The sequence below is a fragment of the Parasteatoda tepidariorum genome, chromosome 10 (assembly GCF_043381705.1).
Source record: "Parasteatoda tepidariorum isolate YZ-2023 chromosome 10, CAS_Ptep_4.0, whole genome shotgun sequence".
NCBI classification, from domain to species: Eukaryota; Metazoa; Arthropoda; class Arachnida; order Araneae; family Theridiidae; genus Parasteatoda; species Parasteatoda tepidariorum.
The window spans coordinates 48,507,978-48,532,501 of NC_092213.1; the positions used below are offsets into that span (position 1 = coordinate 48,507,978).

Here is a 24,524-nt window from a genome sequence, read left to right on the forward strand (position 1 = left end):
TCGCCGTTTTGTGGCAGACGAGCAGTTTCTCATCCTACACGAGCTCATCGTTCAGCCAATACAAAGCAACTTTCACCATTATTCAGGGCTCTTTCTTTTTCAGATATGGTAGGAATGGCGCGTAATTTTAAACCCCGTCAGACAACGTGGCCCACTTTCGAAACTTCCACACACTACGACATGATTTAAAGAGGCCAACCTCTCACATTGAGTATATGCTCTCATTCCGTGTTAGAATTTTGCTTGCGAATTAGAGATATCGTTCACGCTTTGCGAATAAAAATCGGACGAAAACACATCGTTTTGCGAATAAAAATCGGACGAAAACACATTGTTTTGCGAATAAAAATCGGATGAAGACACGTCACTTTCCGATTTCAAAAATAATGTGTACAGTATTTTGAAATGTGGTTGACAAATTCAAAGGAATGATAAAAAGCAGAGAGGGGTTTGAAACCAAACCTCGTTGAGAAGACGAAAAACGCTTGTTGGGTCTGAATCTAGAGACGAAAGGAGGTCAGTTGAGGTTAGACCGTATTATACCACTTTTACAATGCTCTTGCATCTTCGACTTCGAGCGCATGAGGGGATTGTTTCTACGTAATTGTAAAACTGTGCAATGTCGTCAGCGAGTGCCATTTCGAACAACACTTGTAACAAACATTCAAATAAATCTTTTTGCAGTTAGCGGGTTCGTAATTGTTTTCAGCGTACCATCAAAACCTGCAAATGTTTTTGTGCGATTTTCACCATCTCAAAGTAGTCCACGACCCCTTATTATACGACAGATTTTCCTCTTCTTGATGTCTTCAGCCCCCTTGTGTATGTCAGTCAGATTTCAGAATACTTTGTATAAACTAATAGCAATTCGGTAAGTAACTGGTCTTCGTCAGCCATGGCGAATAACTCATGCGTTAGACAGGTTGAAATTCATTTCTGTAATTTTAAACCACCATTTTCAAAAAGCAATGTGCAGGTAACCAACGTCTAAGTTATATTCTTCCTGACTAAAGAAAAATTCTTCCTCAATTTTTATAAATCCTATCGTGCGAAATAGGTGTTCATTTTCAAGATTTACGTAAACCAGTCATTCACGTCTTGAAAATGGGCAACTATTTTTGAGAGCTTGAAACATATCAAATGTTACATAATCTGTAAATGAAGTTTGTTTAATCACGTAATATCTTACCGCTTCAAGTTTATTGGAATTATTTATTTATCTAACACATGTGATATTGATTTCAAACATACGGTTTTTGTTTGCGTTTTGTATTTTAGTATATTAGAATAGCTAAAATACAAAATATTTAGAAAAACTCTTTTCTACTGAAAAGGAAGAAGAAAAAAAGAAGAGAAATGCCCTACTGCTTGATATTTTAAAGTGATTTCAAATGTTTAAGAAAAATCCCTAATATAAGACACTCTTTTTAGAAATTAAGTTTGGAATACAAATAGTAATTATGTCCACTATTATTATGTCTAATGCACATATAACCTGTGTAAATCATTAGGAATCGGTTGAATTTGCAAAATTAAGAAGCACAGCAGTGTTATCTCAAAAATTAAAAATGTTTTAACAACTTGTAAAATCCAGAAAAAGTCTCCTTAGTTAGGATAATGAAAGAACATATTGAATACCTAAGCTCTATTTGTTATTATCTTGGGCCATGGTTGTTTTTAAGCAGATTTATAATTATATATATATAACGTAACAAAATATTCTCTAGCGTTTGATACTAAAAATAATGCTCTTCAACAACGTACTTAACAAATTCGACAACGGTTCTTTTTTTCCTATAAACTCCCCCATAAATACTACTGCAGCTTAACAGAAGGATTCGGTTTTCTAACTGTCATGAGCACACAATCTACGTATGCGTTAGATTGTTTCTGCTTGAGTCCCTCAGCTACAATGAGGGCGCAGCATATTAGGGAACTATCGTAAATTCTCTTCTTTCCATTTGGGTCGCCAATTTCAAGTATTGAAATTATTTCTTGCATAATTATTCTAATTTTAAAATTTAAGCGCAGCTACTCTGAAGCTACCACAAGGTTGCCAAGTTTGAAGGAGTTGCGAGGAAAAGTTTGAACTGGAATAAGATATACGTTAAAAATCAGTTTAATAATTCCTCAAAACTAGTATAACTTTTTTTTTCAGAGCTGTGAAAATGGTATACTTAGCAACACTTTTCGAAAAGTGAGCTAATATTTTATTTTTCAAATAAATTTTTGAAAAATTCTATTTTCCGTGTTTGCGACTATCAAAGTTCAAGTCCATACTGATGTACATAAGCTCTCAGTGCAGCTTATTTCAGACTAAACAAACCCTTTTTTGAAGATTTTCTATTTATATTTCTTGGCATAGTTTTATATTTTCTTCCAAACTGACGCTCACTTGTTAAAATAAAGCAAGTTTCAAACGATTTCCTCGTTGCAAAAATTACAGGCGATACATATGCTCTCCTTTCAGCGTTTGTCCGATAAAACAAGCCTTATTTAAAAAATTTCGTTTTATATTTCTGTTCGTATTTTCTTCTAAATTGATGCTCACTTGCTAAAATAAAGCAAGTTTCGAACAATTTCCTGGTTGCAAAAAAAATACAGAAAATTCGCAAACTGTCCGTCTCTAAATTACATATATATATGCTCTCATTTTAGCCTGTGTCGGACAAAACAAGCCTTATTTAAAAACTCTCGTTTTATATTTGTAAGCATATTATTGTATTTTCTTTCAAATTGACTCTCACTTGAATAAAGCAAGTTTCAAACGATTTCCTCCCTGCAAAAAAATACAGAAAATTCTCAAATTGTCTATCTTTAAATTAGCGATAAGTATATGCTCTCATTTTAGCTGGTGTCGGACAAAACAAGCCTTATTTAAAAATTCGTTTTTTATATTTCTTGGAATGTCTTTATATTTCTTGAATTTTTTTTCTTCTTTTCTTAACAGTTGACTCTTTACTTTTTTAATATGAAGCATATTCAAAGGATTACTTCCAAGTTAGATTTTGATTTTCTGTTCGTACGCCTTCAAAGAGGCTTTGTCGGATTTCAATAGAGTTTTTTGTATTTCATCTCTTAAATATTAACTAGCAACCCTTCAATATACTTTTTCGACTTTAGTTTTGACAAGGATTCTAAAAATGTATATTAAGCTCTTCTTTAAGAAACACCTTATATTTTTACCCTATTGGTATAATATGGTGAATATCGATATTTTTTTTATCTTTTAAGTAAATTTAATTATTATACACTGTCGTTCATAAATATATAGACAGAGGTATTAATTTCAAATATGACTTTAAATTTTTAAACAATGGTTAATTTTTTTAATTAACATATAAAAGTGCACCAGTAAAATAAATTTTATCAAAATATTTTATTGTGTTTAAAATTTGTGAATCAAACAAACAAAAAATATGCCGGGTCACTAATATTAAAAATAATCTAATGTTTAATGAGCATTTTAAAAATAATATAGTTGCACTATATAATAGTTGCAATAGTTAAAATATTACAGTTGCAGTGCACAGTGGCCACCCTGAAGTCCTGACTTTTCATCTCCAGACTATTTTCCATGGGAATGTTTAAAAATAGTTGCTTACGCAGATTGCCCGACAACCATCTCCAAACTAAGAGCGAAAATTGAAGAAAAGGCCAAAAACGTTTTCCAACAAATGTTGGTTTAGGTCTTCGATAATTTCTTTTAGCATGCGAATGCTTGTAAAAATTTTAATGGAGGTCATTTTTAACATTTCATGCAATATGTACACCATAAAAATTCCATTTCTCAGTCTTCCATGTTTCGTTTTTCTGGGTTTCGTTTTATTTGGGTCATACTGTACGATTACGGATACACTCTTCGTGGCCCACTGCAAAATATATACAAAGCGAGACAAAACCAGCTTTTCTGATTCTAACAGCCCAAGATCATACGGACATGATCTTTATACAGTGCTCTCAAATTAGTTAGGAGATGGAGAATGTAAAGTATACAGAGCCTAACTAAGTCAGGGGCATACGGGGCAGTTGCCCCGGGCCCCCACATCAGAGGGGGCCCCTGAATAGAATAGAAAGTTTATTTTAGGTTTCCTTCTTTAATGAACTTTTTTTTAAACGAAATATCAGTATAGTGTGAAATCCATCAGTTTTATGTTAGTTTCTTCATTAATCTATCGTATGAACACCAAAAAATCTATATTTCGTAAATCCATGGCTTTCTAGTGCGGAATTCAGCTAAATTTGTCTCAATTGCGATAGACAAATTTTGCCAATCAAAAGCCTGTATTTTTGCATATCGCAAAATGCGATATGTTTACAAAAATACGGGCTTCTGATTGGCTTAATAATAAAGCCATCGTAATTGCGAAAATTTAACTGAATTCAGCCCTACTGTCAGCAAAGATATGAATTTTTCGTAGTTAGATGACAAAATCAAAAAACTCCATTCGGCATGATGGGCATAGAATTGTCAGAAAATCAATAAAATGGACAGAACGATATTTTGTCTGACCATTGGAGGGTAGGGACTTAATAGCTATTTTATGTTCTATTCCATTTTCTTGTTATCTATATTGAGGTGAAAACTTTAAATACCTCCATAAAGTTCCATTCTTCATTACTAAAGTAGTGAAGCAGAATGCCCCCCCCTCCCCACGACAACGTTTTTGGCTCGGTCTCCAATTAATCTAAGTCTGGCTCTGAAAGTATACGTTGGGTATACTTTCGGAGTATGTGGACCTATGGAAGGGCTTATTTTTCATTCTGCTGGTCCTGAAGGGATTAAATGAGTAGAACGAATCCCAACCAGTAGCTGTAACCGTGATTACTTTTTTGAAACCTTTAGAAGTGTGAGAAGATGGTGTTGCTGGATAATACAGTTTAAACCTCCTAAGGAATAACTGAATGCCAACAGATACTGTTCTAATTCTTATGATTCGACTTACATTTCAGAGTTCATAGTTTTATTGGAATCAGGATGAAATCAGTTTTTCCACATGCAGAAATTTCATCACAGAGCAAAAAACAGAACCTCCTTTTAAATGAGGACTAAAACCACGTTTTTTCCTCTACGTACGTTATGCCAGTAGTCACTAGAACCGTCCGTATAAATTAAAGAGTTTTTCCTCGGAAAATATTATTCTTTTCGAATTGATATTATCCGGTATCCATTTAATAACAGCTACTTTATGTACGATTTTATGATGTTTTGCTAAATGCGGTTTTCGGTTTTTATAAATCTAGTGAAATCACATAGATTAAAAATTCTTAAAACAGTTTTAACTAAGAAATATTTTTATCATACTCACTAGCAATTTGCAGAGTAAACATTTCTTTCAGAGAAGCGATATGCATTTTATTGCGATTGAATGATATGCATTTTATTGCGTGGAGTTATTTTGGGTTTGGCTCCTCTTTTTTTTAACAAATCCATATATATATTATGGATATATTTTTTGCGGATATAATCGTGTGGGATCGCGTAAAAAGATTATATCTTTTATTTTCCGGATTTTATAAAAAAAAATTATCTTTTTTTTTTCTTCTTCCCTTAATTTTTTTTTTAATTGTTATCCCCCCCCCCATTATTTTTTTCTCCATATGTCTGTAATTTTCCTTTGCTTTATCTTCATTTTGAACTTATATATATATTTTCAATTGGGTACTTGATGCAAGTCGAGTACAAGTGAAATGATTATACCTGACCATGAGATTTAAATCAGATTTCATTTGATTTGATTGCTAAGCAACGTCAGGAGAAACGTCGATTCTTATTGGTCTCTGAATCTACAAATGCCACGATTTACCTACAATGACTTCACTTGCAGCTATCCAATTCTCTGCGGCATTTTTAAAACTAAATCTCGGACGGTAAAAAACCTTTTTTTTTTAGAAGAAAGATAAATGAAAACGATATTTTTGGAGAATGAAATTAACATTTGCTGTAAATTAAGTCTGTTTTGGAAATTTTAATAAAAGGTAATAGTGTCGTTAAATGTATTTATGTGCCAAAATGCATGATAAATATTTTAAATATTTAATTAGAATTTCTGAGGTATAAGTAACATTTACTTTTAAAATATGTTATAGAAGTGATTGCCTAAATAAAAACCAATACAATGTTTAGAAAATTACGTTATCGTTTGCTTTTTAAGAGACAGGATCGTCCTTATGTTTGAACCGCAATGTATTACTACCATTTATTATATTTTCAATCTTTTCAATTTGGAACTTGTAAATAAATGTCGACAATAAATGGTTGATTATCCTGAATAAATGCACTTCCCCCTAGGGGGTCTTGTTTCATGGTTTGCGAACTCTAACATAGTTCTTCCTATTTTTTTCACAACAGAACACTTCGCATTTTTTTTTTTTTTACCCCTTCCCTATTTCTTTAAGTTTCTCAAAACTATATGAAGATTTCCTTCTAACTAGAACATGTGGCTGATGATATCAGTTTTCTTATCGCTTCCAATCAGGGATTATACTGAGATAAACTTTGCATATCTGTGGTGACTTAAGACCGCCCACATTTTGAACAACCACCAATAAAGGTGCTAGGCACATCCCACAGAGAAAAAAAGAGCTGGATCCTTATGTTTCATTGGACAAATGCCTTGGAGATGCATTTTTTTTTCTGACTTCGTTTATCGCTTTGAATCTCCAAGGATGCCGAAGAAAACGATTCAAGATAAAGCTTATCTTTAAATTAAAAGTAATAAGGCTGTTTGATCAATATCTTCTGTTGTCGAAGTGGTTTTATATATAGGGTATGATTATTTTTTCATTTATTATCTCTATTGTTTATCTTGATGACTTGGACCAAAGATTTTTGATAATAAAATGTCACATTTAAAGAATAATCAGTATATGAAGCACATAATTAACATCTTGCAGCTCTTTATGTTTTTCAAATGTTTAGATACAGCCGTCTATTTATTTATATGTATTTGAAATGATGTTTATTTTATTCAAAGTTATTTAATTATTTTTATTACTTAACTTGATCGCTTGGATTAAATGGGTTTGGAATTAAAATGTCACATTTAAAGAGAAAACACAATTAGTTCCTGAAGTCTCTTAAAAAAATCTTTAGAAAAAGATGCATTGTTTTCTTATTCTTCATGAGTAAAATTTATTTGAAAGTTGTTTCGAAATTATGTATTATTTGTGTATCAAAGATGACGTAAATTGACTACATATTTTATTTTATGTAATAGCAGTAGCATGAAATTTGATTTTATTATGGTTTTTGTTTATTTAACAGGTCTTATTGTTTGTTTTAATAATTATTTGCAACCGTTTCTTATAACTTATTTACTAAATAATACAAAAAACAATATTAGATGCGTTTTAAATTCTGAGTAAATAAATTTAACCCCAAATTTATTAAAAAAATAAAAAGTTAAAGAATTTTTTTTCCCCTTAATAACAAGGATTTTTTACCTTTTCTCTTCGGGTTCCCTCATGTAGTAGTTACATTGTATACTCGTGGAGTAGTACACTATACAGTTGTAATACTATACAATTGTTGTCTCGTGGAGTAGTTATATTATATACCAAGCTATTGCACCCCTGTCGGGCATCGTTTTCTTCCCACTCCCCCATTGGGGCGAACATAAAAAAATGTTCGAAAAAGGCTACTGTTTTGCAGAGAGACATAATTATAATCTTAAAAACTTTAATTTATTCATTTATTTATTTGTAAATGAGAATAAATATTAAGAGCATGCGAGAAGGTGTTCTTTTAACTAAGAATTTACCACCAACTTCCTGATCAATCTTTTTCTCAGAAAATTCTGAGAGTCAAGTCTTCTGTTTGTGTCCATATGGAAAATTATTCAACACCCTTATGGAATAGAGGGAGACAAGAAGACAGTTCTGACCCCATCGTCCTCGCGTGACCACACTTTTTGGGACTGATTATAATGTATGCACGCTTTCTCTACATTCAATGAAGAAAATAATTTTGAAAAATATCACACCGTTTAACGTTAAAAATTCCATTCTTAAATTATTTTGAAGAAATAAAGTAAAGAAATAAAGTATCAAGTTTTTTTCTTCTCATTTTTTTTAAAAATTTGCTCTTAGTATAGTGTATATATTCACGTATGCTAATAAATTTAATTATAACTACTCAGATATGAGCTAAAATATTAAAATAGACTACTTGTAACACCTATACCTACCAAGTTGTCTTATGAGCTATAATAAGGTGGTGCTCAGTTATTCTTTGGTTAAAAATGCATGTGCTAAACCAAGAGAAATAATTTTCCTACTTATTGGGAAAAAATGTTTTTTAATTTTTTTTTAATTTAAAAAAAAAAAAAATTAGCTGTTGTTGTTGTAGTTGATTTACGTTACACTAGAGCTGCACAATGGGATATTGGCGACAGTCTGGGAAACATCCCTGAGGATGATCCAACGACCTGCCCGCCAAGTCGACCACTTTACGGTAGAACAGTTTAAGAATTAGCAGAATGATTTAGCGCTCACTTACCATTGATATAACTTGGGTTCGAATCCCTATGTAATTCGTATACTGCTCTCGATTTGCCTTATTTTTTTATATTGTAAATTTTATTTATTTATTTGGCAAGAATTTTCCATGAAATGGAAAAGAAAAAATAATACCGCATAATCATTAAGAATTAATGTTTTTCTGCTTTGTAGATATACAATGTGCCTGAAAACGGATAAACTAGAATAACTTTTGATATAATCATCGGATCTTCACGTTCTAAGATTCAATCTTAATGATTCGAGGAGGGTGATCTCAAATATGCTAATTAATTGGTGTAGATGATACTTTAAGTTGCGAAATGAGACACAAAGACGCACTTTCTCTTACAGCCTTTTTTCAACGGAATCTGATTTTTGACCTTCGCAATATAGGGGTAGCCGCAATCTGGGAAATATGGTCGGCATAGTTTAATCAGGAGGGGGATCCAAAGTTTGGACCCCTTATTGTTAATTTTACTTTTTGTGTATTTCGCCATATCTCGAACTTTTTAACTGAATATTTTTTGCAAGCAATCATAAAATTTTTGCACACAGTTATAAAATTCGCCTATGCAAAGATAATTCCACACAAAAACTAAATTTTAGTAATCTATTATCTAGTCTAGTTAGTATCTATTATTTTTTAATATTTTATTTAATAATGGCATAAAAAATTTTGAATTGTAAGGTAGATAATTTGTTCCATAATTTTGCATGACAAAATACAAAATTCGAGAGAAATCGGTTTAATAGTTTTTTGAGAAATTGAATTTTATATAAATGACTTCTTTAAAATTCGGCTTATTAGGAATTATTGGATCGATTTTGCTCAAATTTTGTATTTTGCCTTGTAAATTTACGTACTTTAAAATGATGTAAAAAATTGTATAGCTAAAAATTCAAATTTTTTTCGACTATTAATAAATTAAATAATAAAAAATTATAAATATTTACTAAAATTTAATTTTTTATTGAATTATTTTTGAACAAACGAATGTTGTAATTGTGTGCATAAATTTTTCAATTCGCTTAAAAAATTCTTGAAATATGGCGAAACACGCAAAAAGCGAAATTAACATTAAGGGGTCTAAATTTTGGATCTCTCTCCTGCCCAAAATGTGTGGATCATGCTTCCCAGATTGCGACTGACCCCTAATTTTGAGGGTCAGAAATCCAAAAAAAGAGGTATATTATTTCAGAGAAAGAACGTTTCTTTTTGGGTCTGATTTTGTAATCTAAAACATCATCCGCAGTAACTAATTTGCATATTTGAGGTCAAACCTCATGAACCATTAAGGTAGAGTCCTAGAATGTGAAGATCCAATCATTAAATCAAAAGTTATTCATGGTGATTAATTTTTTTTGGCACACTGTACATTGCATGGTTTATTCCCTTTCCTTTTAATTAGCAAATGAACGATTAATACTTAATCTACTTAATATGCTTTAAAACTTAAAAAACGTATTAAAATAAAAATAATCTATTAAATTGTAAAGAAAATATAAAAAATTAATGTCGTAATTTTTTTCTGGAAATTTTTGCGACATATACTAGTTTAGTATTATTTTAATACACTTTCCATAAGCGCAAATATGTTTTCTCTAAATCACAATTTCATTCCGTTGTTTTGAAAATTTTAAATACAGCAAAAGTTTGATATATTGAGATATTACGATACCTTAAAAATATTTATATTTAAGATACAAAAATTCTTTGTTTACAACTAGTTAAAAATTATTTGCTTTCCATTATACCGGCAAAAATTCATTTTTCTGCTTTTTAAATTAACAAAGTTATAGGAAAGAGAGCAAAGTGGCGTTTTTATTTATGTCTGATATTAATATAGAAAGTTATCATCATTTCTCCTTATTTTCCTCTTTAAATCTTAATTCCTTAAGTTATTAAAGCAAATATATACGGATTACCATCAGCTAAATTATCTTCCTATATATAAATGTAGGAATCTTTTGCTATAATCATCAATTTTGTTATATACTACTTCAAATGGATGTACAGTGTGCAAAAAAATAAATAAACGGGCTAAACTGAATAACTTTTGATCTATTGACAGAATTTTGACTTCATGTTCTAGCACTCAATCTTATTGATTTGAGAGAATGACCTCAAATATGCTAATGAATTAGTGTAGATGATATAAAGTTACGGAATCAGACACAAAAACATACTTTCTCTGTTTTAAAATACCTATTTTTCGACGAATTCGGATTTCTGACTCCTAAAATATAGAGCATAGCAGCAATCTAAGAAGTAGGGTAAAATCAGGTGATCAGTCCAAAGTTTGGATCCCTTAAGGTTAATTTTTATTTTTGCGCATTACACGATCTATTCGATTACATATCGAGAATTTTTTAAGCGAATTGAAAAATTTCTGCGAGCAATTATAAAATTCCTTTTTCTAAAGATAGTTTCATGCTAAATATAATTTTTAGTTAACATTTATTATTTTATAATAATCGAAAAACTTTTGAATTGTAAGATACACAATTTCTTACTTCATTTTAAAGAATGCAATTTTATAAGGCAAGAGACAAAATTTGAGTGAAATCTGTCGAATAGTTTCTGAGGAATCGAATTTTGAACATTAAAATAAATTACATTAATTTACATTAAAATAAATCTGCGTTTTATAGTATCAAAATTATTGATATTTACATATTAGTAACACATTTTTGAAAAAAAGAATGATTTGAGAAAAGTATGAACTGTAAAATACGTTTTAATTTAAATATCTTGAATTCATTTGTGTGAGAAAGTTTTAAATGAAACGAGAAAGTTTTAAGAGAAAGCTTTAAACTTAATACATATGTTCCCGTACCTGACTATGGTCGGATAAGGTTCTTTTTTTATTCAAAAGTAAATAAATAAAAACTAGTAGCATACATATTTCATAATTAACTTTCATCTTGGTGAAACGAAGCACGTTGGCCTTAGTGGAAACCTGGCCATCCCATAACCATAAATGACAATCCGAACTTTTGCTAGAAAAGCACTAATTGGTTGAGCAGATATAAATTAAGTAGAAAGGAGAAACTAAAAAATTAGTTCAAAAAAGAAAAGAAAGAAAAAATAACTGAAAAGCACAGTGCCTAACTAGATCCACATACATGTTTAAAATACTATCTTTAAAAGTAGATAAGAATTTTTTTTTTAGTTTTTTTATACAGCTAAACATAAATGTTACTAAGAAAATTTTTCTCATTAATCGTACAAGTTGGCAACCATGTGTAAACTAATATAAAGCTTTTAATTCGGACCTATAAGTTGTACGGAAACCGAATTTGTTGGTAAAAAAAATATTCCGCCACGATTAAATTAATTATATTATACAAATTAATAGATATTCATTCGGAATAGTGTCATAAAACTTTAAAGAATGAAAATCTGTCAATGGGCCAAAAGTTATTAAGGGTGATCCGTTTAAATTAATAATTTCCTTTACTGCTAATGCGACTTAATAAATGATTACATTTTTCAATTTATCGTGATGGTTCACAAATAATCACATCTTTACTTCTAAATGCTAGTAGCGCTAGGAAACCATCTGAAAATTTTATTCCATCTTTTTCTTCTTTTTTGTTTTTTAACCATAAAGACTTTTCGAATCTCACAGTAATATGCAAGGCACATTTACAAATTATTTAGGTAAATTTTTTGGGGTAAAAAACAAAACATTGTTTATATGTAGGCGATAAAATGTTTCTCTGTTATCAATAGAAATTTTGGAAGCTTGCAAACTACTTACCTGGAAACATTTTAAACGGAAAAAAGTTAATTTTATTAAAATGTCACCTGAGGAAAAAATGCTACTTATCACTGCATTGTAAGAGCCTTCAAACCTAAAATTACGAGGGATACCAAGAAAATAAGTATCTATATACCTTTATAGTTGTATTTACTAAAGTATGTGCTAAATACAAATAAATTAAATAATAAATTTTTGCAAACCTGAATACTTCTCTTCTTGACATGTCTGAAAAGCTACTTTCCAATCAAACTTGAAGAGGAAAGCGCCACAATTTTGATACATATTTACACTTAAATAGGAGGTCATTTATGAGTCAAATTTAAAAATTGATGTTTCTAATTTTTGATATAGTTGAAAACATAATTCTTCAGTGTTAAAATTTTTTGATTTATTTGAATAAAAATTTCACTTTTTTAGTAACATTTTTCGCTACTAATGTTTAAAAAAAAATTTAAAAAATTTTATTAGAATTTTGTGTTAATTTTTTTTAAAAAATCATGAAATAACATAAAAATTGTCCCATGAATTTGTTTGGAAAATATTAAAGTACTAAAAAATATATGTCCCGAATTTCGTTCAGTTACCTGTTCTAAAGTTAGAAAAAAATATGAAAAGAAGGATAATTGAGAAAGTTTCAGCACGCCTTGAATTTCGAAATTTTGGAAAGCGCAATCAAGTCGTTCAGTGAGAAAAAAAAAAAAAAAAACGGACTATTTTCAATAACTTTTGATCTCATGATCGGATCTTCACATTCTAGGATTCAAACTTAATCGTTCGAGGGAGTGATTTCAAATATGTTTACTAATTAGTGCAGCAGACGATATTTTTAAGCCACGAAATCAGTCACAAAACTTACTTTCTCTGAATAAACATATCTTTTTTTTCGGTTTTGTATTTCTGACCCCGAAAATATAGGGTGTAGCCACAATCTCGGAAATATTTTCCTCATAAATTGCTCAGGATGGCGATCCAAAGTTTTGGCCCCTTAATGGTAATTTTACGTTTTGCGTATTTCGCCATATCTTTCGAACATGCATTGAAGCAAATAAAAAAAATTAATTTGCACACAATTTTAAAATTCGCCTATCCAAAGAAAATTCCATGCAAAAAAAAATACATTTTAGTTAATATTCATTATTTTTAACAATTTTATTAAGTAATAGTTGAAAAATTTTTTGAATTGTAAGGTATAAAATTTTTCGCGTCATTTTAAAGTATGTAACGTTACATGGCAAAACACAAAATTTGAGTGAAATCAATAGAATAGTTCGTTAGAAATCAAATTTTAAATATGTAATTTTTTTCAAAATTTGATTTCTCAGGAACAATTCAACCGATTTCTCTCAAATTTTGTATTTCGCCATGCAAAATTACATTCTTTAAAATGATGCAAAAAAAAAATTTTTTTTTTTATACTTAACAATTCAAAATTTTTCTACAATTATTCTATGAAGTTGTAAAAAATAATAAACATTTACTAAAATGTATTATTTGTATGGAATTTTCCTTGGATAAACGAATTTTGTAATTGTGTGCAAAAAATGTTCAATTCGCTTACAAATCTCGAGATATAGCGAAATACGCAGAAACTCAAATTAACATTAAGGGGTATAAAATAACATTAACTTTTGAATTGCTAGTTTGATCTAACTATGGGGACCGTATTTCCCAGTTTGAGGCTACCTTAGGGGTCACAAATTTAAAACTGTTTATTCAGAGAAAGTGCGTTTGAGTGTGCTTGATTTCGTAACTTGAAATATCGTCTACGTCTACACTAATTAATTGACATATTTGAGGTCACCCGCTCGAATCATTAAGACTGAGTCTCAGAAAATGAAGATCTGGTTATTAGATCCAAAGTTATTCAAGGACGTTTTTTTTTTTTTTTTTTTTTTTTTTTTTTTTTTTTTTTTTTNTTTTTTTTTTTTTTTTTTTTTTTTTTTTTTTTTTTTTCCTTTTTTTGTGTGTGTGTGTGTGTGCACTGTACATCGCTTTCTAATCACCGATCTCAAAGATCAGTGTTTCTAATTGACATAAAAATATACTTTTTCTCATCGTTTTAAATACTATTATTTATCATTGTTATTGATGAAAATAAAATTTATTATTTTTAAGATATTTGCAACCTGGCCCCACTAAAGTGGACACTATACCACTGGAGAAACTTTTCATCATAAATTCTGTATCACCTCCATTGGTTGTTCAAATTTTGCAATAAAAAACATTAGTTTCAAATGGTAAAAAAATATAAATGTGTCAAATGCAAAATATCAAAATGCAGACAATTTATTGTAGGTTTATCACCTCACTGCAGTACACGGGATTTCGTGAAATTTTTAGTTTATTTCACCCACACTATGCAGCGTCCTATTAAAAGGACATGGGAATTTGAAGTTAAAATTTTTATTTTATTTCTCCTGCAGTATAATGACCATTTATTCGTAAAAGTTAACGATCTTAATGTTTACCAATGGTTTAGCTTTATTTTAGAGCATATTACAATTTAAAGAATTTTTATCAATAAATTCCATGAATTGTAAAAAAAATTAATTAATAAATAAAAAAATAAAATAAAAAACTCTATGACAATGAGAAAAATACAAAAATTATCCCTCAATTCTCAAATAAAGTAGAATTTTTTTTAACTATATGTTATCGTAGACTTTTCGAATTCAAAGAGGATGGCAAAATGAACCAAAATTTGAATTATTCAAAATTCAAAAAAAAAAGCATTGATTAAAGCATTATTGTGACGTAAGATCAAATTAAATACAATATTTTACAAAAAATAAACTTATCTTAAAATCATCTTAAATTTTAATCTTGACCTACAGCTTATAAATTTGTAATAAATTTAATTGTAAATTCTTAATTACATAATTAGCACACATTCACGTGTTTATTTTTACATTTACCTAAAAATATTTCATGACAAGTTTGCTGAATTATCAAAATCTTCAATATCATCAATAACATCATGACGTTAGTTTGTTAGCTTTCAAGATGTGTTTGAGATTCAATAATTCTTCTAGAATATGAATCATTTTTAAAGCTTCAGAAGGGAAGGGTACTTCTAGGGAACATTTTTTTTCTTCTGTTGCATAAGATATTTTAACAGATCTTAGATACTTTCATATCGGTGACTTCAAATCTGCAATCGCTTCCTCTCTTCAAGCTACAGTTATTTTTTAAATGGCATTTTTAGATCGAAATGTGCAAGTTTAATTTACAATGTGCAAGTTGAAATTAGTTTTGCTAATACAACTACAAATTTTCTCAAAATAACATTTTTAGTCCATTTTCTGTTAAAATACTCAAGTTTAAAACCGTTATATATAAGAGGGGGTGGCGTAAATGTTGTGACAAACTTCTTTGGGAGTTAGTTATTTTCATATAACTGTCGTTGAACAGCTGACCCAATTTTGGCCGATACGTCGTTGAACAGCCGACCAATACTAATCTTCAACTCCGTAACCTTGTAATTTTGAACTAATCTAGAAGACAAGGAAACTCCGGGATCAGTACCACCAGAAGTATGATTTGTTTTGGGAACATGGTGGACTTTGAGACTCGACAGATTTAACGTGCATCAGTCACTATTTACTATACGGGGAGTCCTCGGCCAGCAAGTATTAAACCCACGGCTCAGTGCCCTATCAATCAGGCTATCCTTTAATCACTGATTGAAATTTACAAATCTACAAAAATCTACATTCATAAACAAATCACAAAAAAAGGTAACAAATATTTGTCGTATGTTTATCACCATGCAAATCAGTCAAACATGTGATGGACGCCGCCAAAAGAAGTATTTTCATATTTACATCTAATCTTACAACTGCCCATACTGGCGAGGTTCGATAAAACGACCTCTTGGATATGGGCTCAGTTTGCGTAGGATCCCATGCCCGGAATCTTCCTCGTACGTCTCTAAGCATACTTCCCTATAATGAACTTCCTTATAATGAACTTCCCTATAATGAACAGGTCATCACAGGGAAGCGCAACAGCCAATGTACGACTTTTCCGGGCATGGAATCCTGCGCATTTTCAATCCTGATGATGTGTCCTAATTCCCTTCGGAAGTTTGTTGAAACATGTACGCGACCCCTGTTATATATGACATTTTTTAACTTGTGTGTTTAGATAAAAAAAAATGGACTAAGAATGTCCTTTTAATATAAATCTGCTTTAAGAGCATAACTAATTTCAGATTTGAAATCCACACACCCAAATTAGGCAAGATCAAGTATTTATACAAATGCAGCTAAAAATTTGTTCCCCAGTGTCATTTCTGTTTTCATTTGGAATTTTTTCTCAATTCTTCATACATAATGTCTAAAAAATTTGAGGGAGAAGACTTTTAAAAACTTAAGAAGATAGAATTGTTTTAATTTCTTCTACATCAAATTTCGAATAAACAAAAATTGACAAATGTTCGAATTATAGGCCTTAAATTTTAACATTAATATCATTTGGGAATTCTAGAGGAATTAACATTAATCCGAATTACCTAGTATTTTAGAATTATTTACATTCGAATAAATAAGAGTCAACTGCATCAAAAGAAAATCTTTAAATTCTAACTCTACAGGAAGCAAAATAGATATAAAACGACACAAGTATAAGTTTTTGTTTAGGTTTAGTAGCGTTTGGGAAAAATAAAATTTATTTTGATGCATTTTTGCACAAAATTATGCGTTTCAATGCTCTCAAACAGCAATAAAATATTTTGCGACAAAAAGTTTTGTTCAGCTATCTTTCAAATCATTATAAAAAGCTTGTGCCAAACTTTCAATCAAATTAAAAAAAGAGAAAATGTAACGTGAAGAGAAAAATATACGAAGAAAACAGGAAAAAAAATTTCATATTTAAATCTGATTTTTCTGAAAATTGAGGGCTGTTCAAGTATTTTGTCAGAATTTTTTTTCTTCTAACAATGGACTCTTCCCTTAAAAGCAAAAATTAACAAATCTCCCTCACCCTCCCATTCAAAGTCACAACACCCACCCCCTGTTTTTCGCTTGACTTAGACTTTTACTGCAGTAATATAATTTTAGAATTAAATTCTAATAAAAAATGCAACTTTGCATAAAGCAAAATTAATGTTTCATTTTATTGAATGAAATTTTGAGTAAAAAATTCTTTTAAAATATATTGCGTTTTCATTTTGTGTACAAAACTCTTGACCTCTCAAAAACTTCGTAGAAATTTTTTTCTTATTCAACTTTTATTGCAAATTTTAAAATTTTCCACGTGTTAATGTTTTTGTTACATAATTTATTTTGTTTTTAAAGAAAACTTTTTATTTTATCTATCTTCCGTAAGCATTTACTCAAACTCATCCTCCTAATCCCTTGTCAGCAAAAGTAAGCGAAGTGCGACCTATTCATCGGATAGGTGCTTGCGTGATATTTACACAAAACGCCTCAAAAATGCCAATTTATATTCTTTAAAACTAAGATTAGAACCATCGAGTACTAATCTTTCAATCGAATAATTTTTAATTTTGATGTAACATTTTGTTTAAAGTCAAAAAACAAATATATATTTGTTCGAAAATTCGACAATTTTTTAGGTCTGGTGTCCCCTTTTCGGATTAAGTAATATTTCTGATCATTGTAGAATGAATCTAACATTTGAATACAATTAGAACTTTTAATTATCGTTTGCAGAAAAATCCTGGAGTGCTACAGTGTATACGACCGAACAGCTATGGGCGGCACATGGATGGGCGATGAAGGAAATGCGAGCTCTGCCATTCCGCCACCACCGCCGCATCCCACGCGGTGGGGATACGGCCCAGAATCTCAACTCAGTATCGTTACGGGTGAGGATACTAACAACGCATATTTTCATTTAAGTGTGGAGAATGGCATGCCGTGTTACACAACTGCACCAATGCGGTCATATAGATCATCACAGACTGAAGGATGTAATTATAGAACCGGATCGCATGGTAAGTGCTGCATGTTAAATTTGTTATCTCCTCACTAACTCTACATAGCACGTGGAAATGCATTTTACTCTGATTTTCCACTCTCGACCACAGTTCTTGATCTGTTTGATTTTTCTAGTTTCATTTCTCGCCTTTATTTTTCCATTTTCCATTGGCAACTTAAAGTTTTATATAAGTCAAAATAGGCTACAGGAGACGTAATTAAATAAGAATACAAAGATATACCTTTTATCAAAAAGTGTATTACTCTTAGAGATTTACGCTTACCCTAATCTAGTACTATGATATGTCGTGATTATGGCCATGATCATAGATATCACGGCTAAGATATACCATACGATATACCATGATAGTTGAACACTGTAAAAATTACCGTTAAAAACATAATAATTCTGTAACTTTCTTACAGAGAATTTTCGTTCGCTAAAACTACAGAAATTTACTGCTAAATTGCATCGTAATCTGTACTAAGAGGCATTTTTTCTGTTAACAAATAATATCTGTAACCATTGAACACATAAGATTTTATTTGTTGGGTACAGATTTTTTCAGTTTTGAAAATGAAAAACTTTGGTATGAAAGCGGCAACAAATAATTTGATACATTGAAACAGATGCCGACCAGCCTCTATGGTGGTCAAGGAGTTAGCCTCCTACTAGAAAGGTCCAGTGTTGGAATTCCACTTCAGAACGGCTGAACTAAACGATAGAAGAAAAATAATAATTCTACTATAATTGTTTCAAACTTGATGGTTTTCGATATCTTAAATCATGCAAAAGAGGAAAAATTAAAAGCTAATCAAAATTTTAGAAATCTGGTTCACTATGCAAACCAGAGGGTACACAGCTACCTTCATGCCGAATTTCTCTGCCTTACCCTTACCCATAGAAAATATCTGGTGCTTACAAATATTTTCTGTAGTGATTTTCCAACGGAAACTTCTGCCAACGTGTTTTTTCGGTAGCATACGGATAATCTATGGCAACTTTGTAGCCCTAGATTTTCCGTAGTATAACGATGCTTACGCAATTTTACGTTTACAGTGCTTACGTAGAAATGAATGGAATTTATTTCAATACATTTATTCTAATGTTTTTATTCTTGCGAAGTGCATTTGATACACCATTTACTAAAGGTAAAATAGTCCAAATATACATTTGCTTGCAATAAGTACGGAATCCTCGCTCAGCCATTGAGTGCTAAATAATAATTTTAGTCAGCATCAGTTTAGAAAACTGATTTTGAAGAACAAATTAAAAGTATTTAACTTTCGGAGAAAACAATTACAGACATTATTTTTCAGAAATTTCCATTTGGAATATTTAATTGGTAACTTTTTAAATTGTGCTAGCATAGAATGTCTCAGTGTTTGACGCATGCATTTGTAATTTACTAAAATTCCCATACAAGTTTCATGAACTTTTTTCTTCTTCTAATAGGGACACTCTGCAAACGAATTCATCCTCAACAGTTCATTAAATATCTAGTGAACTATGTTTCAGAGTTTCACACATGCTTTTGTAACTTATTTAGATTCGTGATCCATGTCTAATGAAGATTCTTTTCTTGCAGTTGGGTCTCTCTATAGACCAGGTCATCCTGGTAGTTCCATTCCACCTCCACCAACATGGTTTTCACCAGAAAATTCTTGTCAAATGGGGGCAACTCCAGGACAGTGGTACCCACCACCAGCAACTATAGCTACCGCGTATCAAACAAATAAATTCCAACATTCGTTGGAATCCCATCACAGTCCACAAAAATCCTTCCATTACTATTATGGATTCCCGCCCACACCTCCCAGCGAAGGAACAAACGAGATATCATCAGTTGATGGAACAACTTATTGCTACGAAGAGAACAGAAACTTCCCAGAAGCTAACAGACCACCAGTGGTTAGTGTGGGGTCATCATTTTATCCGAACACAGCGACACAAGATTTTGCTCAATCACAAGGTAAAATTTTATTTGTGCTATCGATCTAGGTTACTTCGGCCAGTTTTCAGTAAAAAATTTGTACATTTCTCTGTTAGAGAATGGAAATAATTTCTAGATTTAATTCTAGTCTAAAAGAATTGTTTGAGTGTGTTTTCATTGTTTTCTCTGTCAGTAAAAATTCAAAAACAAAATGGTCAAAGTTATCCCTACGACCGGGATAAATTTATGTGTAGACGGGAACATATTTTAAAAGTTATAACTTTCATGCTTAAAACCTTCACTTTTAAACTAATAAAAGTAGTGAGTTGTTTCGATTGAACTGGACATAAGACATTAGATAATAAATATTGCAGAAACGTAAATAATTCCAAGTGAAAAAAAAGGAGTAAAAATGAGTATAAAACTGTATTTTTTATGCATAAAGCGTTAGTAACTTCGAATATTTATAATTTAATAACTCTGCTGATATTTATAATTCTATAACTTATATTAATAACTTCTATATGAATAATAATTCTATATCTTTTTAGTTCTATCGACTTAGGATTGGTTTTATTCTTTTCAGCAAAATAAAACACTTTAAATTAAAAATAATAAAAAATAAAAGAACCTCTCATTTGTCTAGATGGAGATATTTTTCTCCTCTTGAATAAGAGAAATTTTAAAATATAATCCAAAAAATATATATATATCTTTAAAAAATTACACAGGTTTTCATCTAAAAAAATGTTTTTATTTATTCGCATCTTAGACTAGCCAGTTTTCCAGTTTTTTATCTCCAGTTTTATCCAGTAGTAACGAATTACGATACCAAATGCTTATACTTTTCCTTAATAGTTTAAAGCAGTATTTCCCAACGTGTATCCCACGCCCCACGGGGAGGGGCAATTCGATTTTAACAATCGAAGGATTCAATTAAGATTCGATTTTTGAATATCATTATTCAATTAAGGGGGACACGAGTTTTACCCCTTTGCTCCGGGCCATTTAAATGCAATGCTCGATTTCGATGTCAAAATTGAAAGAAAGAAGCAAATTCTTAAATAATTGTGGCCAATAAATATTATAAATTCGTTTGAAGAGATCAAAATATCAACTGGGCTTTTGGCGTCGTCAAGTTAACCTCCTTGCGGCAAACGGCAGGCTCCACGTGAACCCCTGGGTGCTTTAAAATTTCGCTAAACAACGCAGTTGTTCGCCTCTGACTGGCCCGTCGCAACTTCTGCAGTGTTTCACACCATTTACAGTGATAGAAATCAATACCATAGCATGTATTTTATGCCAGCCACGCTTGACCAACGAATCAATGAAACGAGGTTGTCTTGAGGCGCATTTGAAGGCGAAACATAATGCTCATATTAATTCAGATTTGAATTAATTTCAAATTTTGAAAAGAGGACAACAGTAAAGTCTCTATTTACTGCTCGCACTTCAACTCATAATCGTATTCTTGAGGCTAGTTGTTTAATTTCTTTTTTCATCGCTAAATCTGGATAAAATCATACTGTAGGAGAGAATTTCATAAAACCGTCAGTATCAGCATTTCTTGAAACGGTTCTTGAAAAAGATGACACAGATGTAAAAGCTATGCTACTCAGTAACAATACTGTTAGCAGAAGAATAGACGAAATGAGCGAAGATATTGAAAAACAACTTGTTGAAAAGCTAAAAACAAGAAAATTCTCAGTGCAAATGGATGAATCAACTTTGATGGATAGTGCGGCAGTATTGATAACTTACGTAAGATATATTGATAAAGGGCCTCCATATGTTATAAAAGGAGCTACAGTTAATAAATTTTTTCCCAATATATCCTGGTACACAACTAAGTTCATTTAAGTTTGTATAAATAAACTTAGATATATTTTGTGTTAAAAAATGACTATAATACAAGAGAACTTTGATATTATTAGGGCAGCAATATTTTTTTTATTTTAATTTTACGCTTAAGAAAATAGTTTGCTTGGCGGATAGCATTTGATAAGTCTTGCAGTTTTTTATATTTATGAAATGCGTGTTTTGTGTTTAAAAAATGACCGTAATACAGGAGAATTTCGAATTTAATAGGATTACAGTATTTTGTTCTGTTTTCAGCATTCGTCGAAAGTGAGATCAATAAAAATTCACCATAATCAGTTGGCGAGAAAAATGTCTCCAAACATTCGGTGCAAACTCACAACAAATCAATTCTGGAACTTTAATCAATGTTAAAGCGTTTTGCCAAGAAATTGTATATTAATGAAAAAAAATTTAACATAGCACATTTTCTTTACTTTTGTTTCCTAGGACGTTAATATTTTCTCGTTGGATCTTAATTTTCTCCTGTTTACTAATAGTAAGCCCCTGATTATATTACTTTTTATTTAATTGTAATTCCAAATGTATGTAAAAACAATTTCGCGTTTGGTGTTTTTTATTCCTTATCAAAATTTTAGTTTTAGAGTTTTTATTTATAATGAATGCTGTAAAACGGGAGTAAGCAGGAAGAAGTTCAATGAATACCACCAGGTAGATCTTGCAATGAGTTTTCAACGTCAGAGGGCCACAAGGCTGCAATTTGTGCAAGAATATGATATAATGATACATACCTATCTTTAACTGTTAATGTAGCAATATATTTGCTTCCTTTTAACAGCGTTTTACATATTATTTGTATCTTCAATTACTTAATTAATGTGTTACTCTTTTCTGTAGATTGTGAACTTTTCGTTCACTTATTAATTGTTGAAACGCACTTGTTGTATAACAAACCACTAAATTTTATTAGCAAAAAAATTTTTTATTTCTTTCCTTTAAAAAATTAAAAATTATTTTTTCACTGACTTTAATTCCTCTGAACTTTTTTTCTTTCTGTGGAACAGAATACTATACTAATGAAAATAATTGTTGAATAGCGTCAATATCACAATAATGGGTATTAACCCTTCTTTAAAGCGTCATTTTTTTGCAGCTTGAAACCGATCATTCAACAATTTCACAGGTTCTTTTTTTCACTTCGTTGGCTAAATTAATTTCAATTATTTTGCTTATTTTGTATTAATTATTAAAAATGGCGGTGATATTTCCATATTGTGATATGTTGCTGCAAATGGATTCTAAATTTGAATTTTTTTTCGCTACGAGTTATATCATTCAAATTGGTTTCTTTTTAGTATTTTTTTTAAAGATTTTCGCTGGCTACTACCCGGGAGTTTCCAAGACTTGGCAATTATTCTGCAGCAGATCAAGATACGGAATTCTTCCCGAAATGGTTGTCACTTAAAATAATAATAATGATAAAAACAGTTGACCGTTGTTTTATATTGACCGTTATTTTATATTGACCTTTATTTTATATTAAACCATTATTTTATATTGACAACCTTTTCGGATGAGCGAAATGGAAAAGTACCAAATTAACTACTCATTTAAAAACTTAAAATAAGGAATAAAAACAAAGTCAGATTTTTTTATTTTTTTTTTTTTATTATTTCATTTTTTTGTTGAAATATTTTTTTTACAATAGTTTGGTTAATGTGAATTTTCTTTTTTAGAAATTTAAATAATCAAACCCTTATCTTCTATATAATTATAAGAATGTCATTTTTTTTTTGACAGTCTGAATTTTTTTTTAAAATCAATTTATAATGCTGTAATTTATCAAAGGATCAAGGAAGAAATCGGTAGTTTCGAACATGACCGCTACTTAATCTTGATCATAATTTTTATAATTCAATTCCAGTCCATTAATCAAGTCCAGTTCCGGTCCATTTATCAAGTCCAGTTAAAAATTGAAACGTAATTTACTACAACACACTCTTTCAATCAAGGAAAGCAAGCTGTTGGACCATTCATATTTTCCTCTAGTTTTTTCAGAGTGGTAATGGTATCATCGATCAACGAATCCAATATGGAATGGGCTATTTGTAATTTAACCATTACTTCCTCTTGATCGTAATTGATCCAATCTGGCTCTTCCTCCTTGATCTCATTTATTAGAATGTTATCCACAAGGTCTCTATCCTTGCAACCAAGTTTCATAATGGACCACGGAGGTCTCTTACTTTCCCATGCAGTTATTTGAGGTTCTGGTAAGAGCCCTAAGGTTTTTTCCACTTCTTTTTGAAGCACGGGCAATATTTTATTTTTATCGCACGGAAAAGTTGGCTTAGGAGTTAGCCTTTTTGGCTTCAGCCATGGTTGAGGCACTTCTTGTGTCTCTCTAAAGAGATATTAAATAACTTTAAGGAAATTATTTTAACTACATGACACAGCTTAAATCTATAAGTAAAACAAAATTTTTTAATTGGTGATTATCTTCAACTTTGAAATTTTTTTTTTAATGTTTCGGTATGTCTGCTTTCAACCAAATTTATCTT

At 30.6% G+C, this 24,524-nt stretch overlaps 1 protein-coding gene across 2 annotated transcripts in view; it reads left to right on the top strand.

Moving 5' to 3' along the window:
* Nucleotides 1-6,650: 6,650 nt before the first annotated feature.
* LOC107447619 (trans-acting T-cell-specific transcription factor GATA-3-like) overlaps nt 6,651-24,524 on the top strand; it is a 44,278-nt gene continuing 26,404 nt past the window's right edge. For both annotated transcript variants that reach the window (XM_021146769.3, XM_071186543.1), the window contains exons 1-3: nt 6,651-6,770; nt 17,945-18,228; nt 19,801-20,184. In XM_021146769.3, coding sequence (XP_021002428.2) covers nt 17,985-18,228; nt 19,801-20,184 — 628 coding nt within the window. In that variant the 5' untranslated portion in view covers nt 6,651-6,770; nt 17,945-17,984. The remainder of the gene's footprint in view (nt 6,771-17,944; nt 18,229-19,800; nt 20,185-24,524) is intronic.